Source organism: Theobroma cacao, chromosome 5, assembly GCF_000208745.1.
Source record: "Theobroma cacao cultivar B97-61/B2 chromosome 5, Criollo_cocoa_genome_V2, whole genome shotgun sequence".
NCBI lineage: Eukaryota > Viridiplantae > Streptophyta > Magnoliopsida > Malvales > Malvaceae > Theobroma > Theobroma cacao.
Genome location: NC_030854.1, coordinates 31,133,926 through 31,141,548, shown reverse-complemented (window position 1 = coordinate 31,141,548; position 7,623 = coordinate 31,133,926). Strand labels below are relative to the sequence as shown.

General features: G+C 31.8%; 1 protein-coding gene across 1 annotated transcript; it reads right to left on the bottom strand.

The window, feature by feature from the left end:
• Positions 477–2,828, bottom strand: LOC18599427 (dynamin-related protein 4C). The gene has a single exon (XM_018120851.1). The coding sequence runs from the start codon at positions 2,745–2,747 to the stop codon at positions 666–668; it is 2,082 nt and encodes a 693-aa protein (XP_017976340.1). The 5' UTR covers positions 2,748–2,828; the 3' UTR covers positions 477–665.

The window sequence follows — 7,623 nt, the reverse complement described above, 5'->3', positions numbered from 1 at the left end:
GCTAGCCTTTTTCCTTTCACCAAATTATCACTTCATTTTTGGCTCCAAGTAATTATGAGGGCAATTGTACCATTAATCCATAATTAATCTATTGCCAATGTTGCATTTTCATCTTCAACTTAATTAAAAATTTATTTTTTTTATTTATGACTTTTTTATTTATTTTAAATTTAATTTATCAATATATATATATATATATATATATTTCAATACATTATCACAATTTAGATGAAATTTATCGCATATACATTCATTAAAGTGGTACGTGATATATTGAGTTCATATTGATGACAGTTCAATGGAATGATAGATTTTAAATAAATACAAAAAGTCGAGAATGAAAAAAATTATATCTTTCCCACCATGAATAGAAATTAAATATTATAAAAAAAAGGTTAAATTCTGCAATATACGCAACAAAATTCTTACTAATTCTTGGTGATGTTTGTGGCAGAATTCTGCTTCAGTCACCACAAGCAATAGTATTACTTTTATTTATTTAATTTTAGTTTTATAACAACTCATTGAAAATAAAACAACTTAGCCAATCCAAGGCATTGCTATGTAATGTTATAAATTAACTTCAGTAGAAAGTTGTCGCATATGGGGGACACAAACTTAAAACGAAGAATTAAGCAAAGCATCACCTAATTAATGAGTAATTATTAAGCAGCTAATTCACCATAACTAGCAATCCTGTCCATGACCTTGGCCACAACATCTTTGGACTCCTTCAGCAGCTTGATGCTCTTTTTCAGCTTCTCACGCTTTGCAGCAATTGCAGGGGATTCCACCAACATCATCTCAATTCCATGTCCATCGGGTCCTATTAACTCATTTACAATCTCCTCCATGTTATTGTTCACGAGATTATGAACACAATACCGCAAATGCAATGCCATGGAATCAACCAACCTTTGCAGAACTATCTTCCAGTAAGCAGTCATTCTCATCTTCAGGTCGAAAGCTTGCTGGAGCAAAATACAGGAATGATGTCTGAGATGTTCAACTGCAATATGCCCAAAACCTTCAACAATCACACTGGAAGGCATCCACATATGGTTTGGTCCGGTGTTTAAATTTTTGGTGAAATTGTCTTGTTGGTTCATGAGCTTAGTCCACTCCACCATGTACTCAGGATTACAAGTATAACATGTCAGCTTCTCCATCTGTACAATCTCCTTCACCCGATTGATTGATTGCACCCTCATCTTTTGAACAAGATTATGCGCAGCTCTTGTCGTGGACACCTTAAGCTGGGGATACATTTCTGAGTGGCGCATCAAAACAGCCATGACCACCCCATCTATGTAGTCCCAAATCGTTTCAGCAAATTTAATCGGTGTACATGATATCCTCTCAACTTTTCTTTGCAGGATACGAAGGAATACTTCACGAGAAAGGAAATTCGGTAGTTCAATTCCTTTAGCATCTTCCAAAACCTTGATCTCTTCTGCTAAAAAGTCTTTTGTGGGATCACTTTCCTCACAGTTGTGAAGCTCATACGAAAACTGGTTGAGCATTTCAACAAAACGAGCAGTACCATGCTTGGAACTACCATCAGGGTATTCATCAAAATCCCCTCTCCAAAGAAGTTTCCTAAGGGATTCTTTAACTGCTCCAATGATCCTCATAAAAGCTGTCATGGCATCCGCAACTGAAGTCAAGGCCTTAGGCATTCTTTCCAGCTCTGAAACATTTGCATTCAGCTTTTCACTAATGTTCTTCACTATCTCCGGTAAGCACCTTGCAATGGTATTTGCCTGAATTTGAACGAGTTTTCGGGCCAACACTGGAACACCCACAATTGATTTATCAATCCTTGACAGATGTGGATGAGTTTGGAACAATCTAGCCTCTTCCCTGCTTGCTTCTTCATGGGACTCATCACCGATACGATTCCTAACACAAACATAACCAAGTCCTATATTCACATCATCAGCAGTAACCTTCTGAAGAAGCTCCTCGGGGGCTTTATCAGCCTTGGTAACCACAGCCAGAGTTCTCTCACCAGTCTTATCGACTTGCCGTGACATCTTAATGGATTCACAAGTAGAAAAATCAACAGAAGCAGACAAAACATTGAGGATAATGCTTTCTTTTGGTGTTATGTACTGCATGATAATATCTCTGATCTGCTCATATATATTTTCAGGCTGACCATGGACAGGAACTCTAGTGATTCCAGGAAGATCGACCATGGTAAGATCAGGAACACCATCCTTTTTCACCACCAAAGTAAGCGGTGTGTTAGATATGCCCTTACCATGACCTGTAATCTCATCAGTTGCAAGATTTATGGCTGTTGCGATGTAGGATTCGTCCACCGGGACTACTTTGCCACTGTACTCCAAGTAAAGATCTGGCCTTGGACTTGAATGATTTTGCAACCTGATTATGAGGGGCACCCGAGTGCAAATACCCTGGCTACGAGGAAGATTGACACCAGCCAAGGAATCAAGAACACTGGACTTGCCAGATGATTGGTCTCCGACCACAACAATTGTGGGGAGTTGTATGCCTTCTTTCATGACCATAAGGAGCCTGAGCTTGTCAATGGCATCAAGCAAAGGTCGGATTTTGTCATTGTATGATGAAATAATAGGAGCTGATTCCACTTTGGCTGCTACTGTTTTTTCTTGTTCCGTAGGAGCTGGAGCTGCATACGGTGGAGAATCATCAAAATCATAGAAGACTATGCCGTCGACTCCAGTGTTTTCTGAATCAACATCCTCATGTCCACTCATTTTTGAGATAAATAGTGAGAGACAAACGTTTGTTACTTGGTGTGCTTGTGGCTTGAGAAAAAGAAGAAGTGAAGTGGCAGACTGGAGAGGACTCCGCAAAACTTGATGTTTTAGAAGAAAATTGTTCATGTTGAATATGGTAAAAGTTGGCAGGTGGGAAGCAAGCGTAAAGCGCCAAGCTTTTACTAAAGTGATGACGAATTCATCGAATCTTTATTTAAGTATTCTCCTAGGTTGGCTTTATAATAAAGATATTAGTTCGTTTTAGTTAATTAGTAATTAAAATATTAAACTCAAGAAATTAACACAAATTAAATTATACTTTTGTTTCAATCTAAACGTTTAACAATCTGTGAGCATATCTATCGGTTTTCCTTTGATTAACTAGTCTTTCTTATAGTTTGGGCCTCGGGGCTGGACAGAATGGAATAACGCACCAAAACAAGAACAGAATAAAGGGGCAACATCCGATGCTAAACCACAAGGAACAAGCAAAGGCAAGCTACACAGTGATGATGGTGGTCCGATGATTGTCTGACTGTGAGACTAAAACTATATTTGGTAGGAATGTACAACTATGGGGGAAGGAAAAAGTTGAAGTAAGAAATATAAAAGGAATGAGAGGAACGAATCTTGCTTAGTATTTGGTACTGAGGATGAAAAATAATGAAAAAAACATACATACGAGGTTTGAGGTAAATTTATAAATAAAAGGGTTAATATAAATTGAATAAGTAGTTTATTCTATTTTTGAATGGTCGGATCTGGCTGGAAAGACGAAAGACCTACTTATTTTTTCTTCTCACACAAAAAAAAATTAAAGAAAAATAATTTTTTTATCACATGTAAACAGATATACGTATTTTTTTATTTTTATTTTTTTTCTTCTATCTTTCCGAAAGAATAAAAGAGTAGGATGCAAAGTGAGAAGAGAGATGATGAACTGCATACTTTATATTAACAAAAGTATTACTATGTATAAGAGCAATTGAAACACATGAGCAGCTTTGCTTGAATAAGGTGGATTAGGAGCATGGTTTGTTTTAGACTTATGGCACGTTTGGTTCGTGAAATAAATAGGAATTGAATAGAATAGTTATTCTGTGATAATAGAATAAAGTAGAAATAAAATACAATAATTATTATTTTATTTGGTACAGTGAATTGAATAGAGCAAGAATTACTATTATGACTTATTACAGTGTTTGGTTGATAAAAAAAATATTGAAATAAAAAAAGAATAGGTGATAAAAAGACAAAAATAACCTTAATCATATTAACATTTATTTTCATAAAAAAAACAAAATTATCATTATTATAATTTAAATACATATTTATCTTAAAGACAATTATTTATCATAATAATATTTTATTTCAATTATTAAAAATAATTATAATTTATTCATATATTTTTATAAATAGATAATTATTCTAAAATATTTTTATAAATGGATAATTATTTTTATAAATGGATTCATGAGAGCAAATTTTCTTGAGCGAACTCAGTCCAGCCAATACCCCATATAGGCGCTTCTTATCTTTCACTAACCTCAACAATCCAACTAAAAGACTCAAACTTGCAACATTTTCAGACGCAGAATCATTCCCTTCCATCAACATTCCAATCAACCTCGTACAGTTGATCTTGATCTCAATCGACCCTTCATTTAAAATATCCACCATTAAAGATATTTTAGCGAGCTGCAATAAATCAGACTTGGAATCGAAATCAAGATTCAAGTTCACAAGAACTCCAACTACCTCTGACCCAACAACATGAGTTGTAAAAGGACCTAACAAAGATGAAATCAAACCAACACCTCCACATGCCACAACTGTCTTTTTAGCTGTCCCATGAGCTTGAACCACTTGCCTAAGCTCCTTAAGAGCTTGACCTCTAGCTTGACCCTTAACTTTCTTCAAATTCTCCAAGATCTCTTTGACCCTTCCTTGCACATCCTCTGACAGAACCCAAACAGTGGAAGAGTGATGGAGAGAAAGAAGGGAAGAGCGGGGAAGAACGGTTGAGAGAGAGAGGGGAAGAGCGGCTGACAGAAAGAGGGGAAGAGTGGGGAAGAGCGGTTGAGAGAAAAAGGGGAAGAGCAGCAGAGAGAGAAAGAAGGGAAGATCGGCTAAGAGAAAGAGGGGAAGATCGGCTGAGAGAAGAGGGAAAGGAGGATGAGAGAGAAAAAAATATTTTATATGGACCAAGTTGTAAATTTGTGAATAGGATAAGGGTATTTTAGTTATTAAATATTTTAAAGCTATTCCATGATTCACGAAATAATAAAATCAGGAGAGAATCGGGAATACTTAAAGCAGACTTCTCCCACTTTAAAGAATACTGATTCCTGAGGAATTTTTATTCCTTATTCAACTTTTAAACCAAATAAGGGTTTAGGGATTAGTTGGAAATAGAGGGGGAATAGCATAGTTATTCCTCATACTAAACGTGCAGTTAATAATTTTGGATACGACACAAGAAGATATGAAATCTAACAGATTTGAATTTAATTCTAACGTGTTTTTTGTTTAATTGTGTCTGACATATTTAAGACATAAAATTTTTGTGTATTAAACGTGTCATACATGAATAACACATTTAAATACGTTTAATTAATCGTGTTAATCGTATTTAAAGGTATATAAATGACACGTTTATCAATCCATTAAAATTAATAGTAAGATAATATTTTAACCTTACTTAAATAATTTTAAACAATTATTTTAAAAAGTTTTTTGAATTTCATACCCTAATTTGAACCTTTTCTTTGTTTTCATTTTAAGGCTTTTTTTTAAAAAAAAAAATTGAAAGAGGAGATGTGAACCTCACTCTCTAAACAAAGAGATCATACACCAACCAATAAATTAAATGCTCGAGTATTATTTTCATTTTAAGTTTAGATGTTAATGATAAATTTTATTAATATGAATATGATAAATTGATAATGAATTTTATGTATGTTATTTATATTAAATTTTATTATATTCGATGTTATTGTTATTTTATTTTATTATAATTATTTTTATTTAATTTTATTAAACATGTCGTATGTTGATATATTTAATAAATGTATTAAACATATGATGTCATATTACACGATTATTAAACATATTCGTATACATTTTATGTTCATATTTAACCTTATCATATTTCGTATGTGATCATATCTAACATAATTAAAACACAAAAACATGAATTTTCAGATCTCATTAATTTATCCCATTGCCAGACCCGAATGAGGAAGAGGAATAAGAGCTGCTTTAGGCAAAACCTCAAAATTCAGCTGTTTTTGCTAGTAAGGTCTGGCATCGGTTGAGCAAATAACTATGCCTAAAACTACAACAAGTACAAGAGAAAGGTCAAGAATGGCTCAATGGCCATTCTTAGTGATAATGCACAAGTAAATGCTTAAGCTTGTACAGAAGAAACCTCACATAAATTAAGGGGGCAGGATAAAATATATAGTAACGAGAACTTTTTTTTAAATTAAATTATTTATTTTACTTATGGTACGTTTGGTTGACGGAATAGACAGAAATAGAATAGAATAGCTATTATGTGGGAATAGAATGAGGTGAAAATAGAATAGAATAGTTATTATTTAGTTTGGTATGACAAAGGGAATAGGACATGAATAATTATTATGACTTATTGTAGTGTTTGGTTGGCAACAACAATTTTGGAATAAGAAAGGAATAGAAAATAAAAAGATAAAAACATCTTTTATTATTTATGTGACATTTTATTTTTATTATATTTTTAAATATTAATAATATATAATTATTTAAAATATAATAATTGATCATTTAAATATTAATATTTTATTTATAATTCAGTCATTAACATTTTAAAATAATAATATTTTATTTATAATTTAAATGTTATTATAATTATTTTTTATTTTATTTTATTTTTTAAAAGTTAATAATTTAAAAATTAATAATTTATTTATAATTTAATCATTAACATTCTAAAATATTAATATTTCATTTATAAATTCAAATGTTATTATGATTATTTATTTTTATTTTATTTTTGAAATGTTATTAATTTATAATTTATTTAAAATATTAATAATTGATAATTTAAATATTAATATTTTATTTATAATTTAATCATTAACATTTTGAAATATTAATAGTTTATTTATAAATTTAAATGTTATTTTGATTATTTGTTTTTATTTTATTTTGTTTTTATATTAAAATTTATAATTTATTTAAAATATTTATAATTGATCATTTAAAAATCAATATTTTATTTACAATTTAATCATTAACATTTTTAAATATTAATACTTTATAGTTTAATGAAAATATTAATAATCGATAATTTAGATATTAATATTTTATTTATAATTGAATCATTAACATTTTAAATTATTAATATTTTAGTGATAAATTTAAATGTTATTAGGATTATTTTTATTTTGAAATATTAATAATATGTAATATATTTCAAATATTACCAGTGATTCTATGTCTTGCTTTTTGATCCTATACTTTATTTGCACTTTCCTTGTGTAACAGCACCTACAGTCTTGGAGACAGTCCGTAGGAGCAAAGCCAGCCGGTAGCTATTGGATGAATGTGGAATGATGCCAGCTCAGAGCTTATGGCACACAAAAAACAGCAAAACATCTGAATCGGTTGATTGAATTTGTTTCCACACATTGTTGGACCACAAGCTAAGGTCAATAAGACATATATCTGTACACCAACATGCGGCCCATGCACACTGAATTTATTGTGAGTGCGACATAAGGCATACAGCCATTTTCCACTCTGTTGGCAATCATGTAGAAGCCTCTAGTCAGCCTTGTCTGCATCGGTAAGGTTAGGGATAGGACTAGGACATAGGAGGGCAAGCAGC

Bases quoted from the DNA above. Each gene is read 5' to 3' on its own strand.
- LOC18599427 (XM_018120851.1), bottom strand. From the start codon at position 2,747: ATGAGTGGACATGAGGATGTTGATTCAGAAAACACTGGAGTCGACGGC.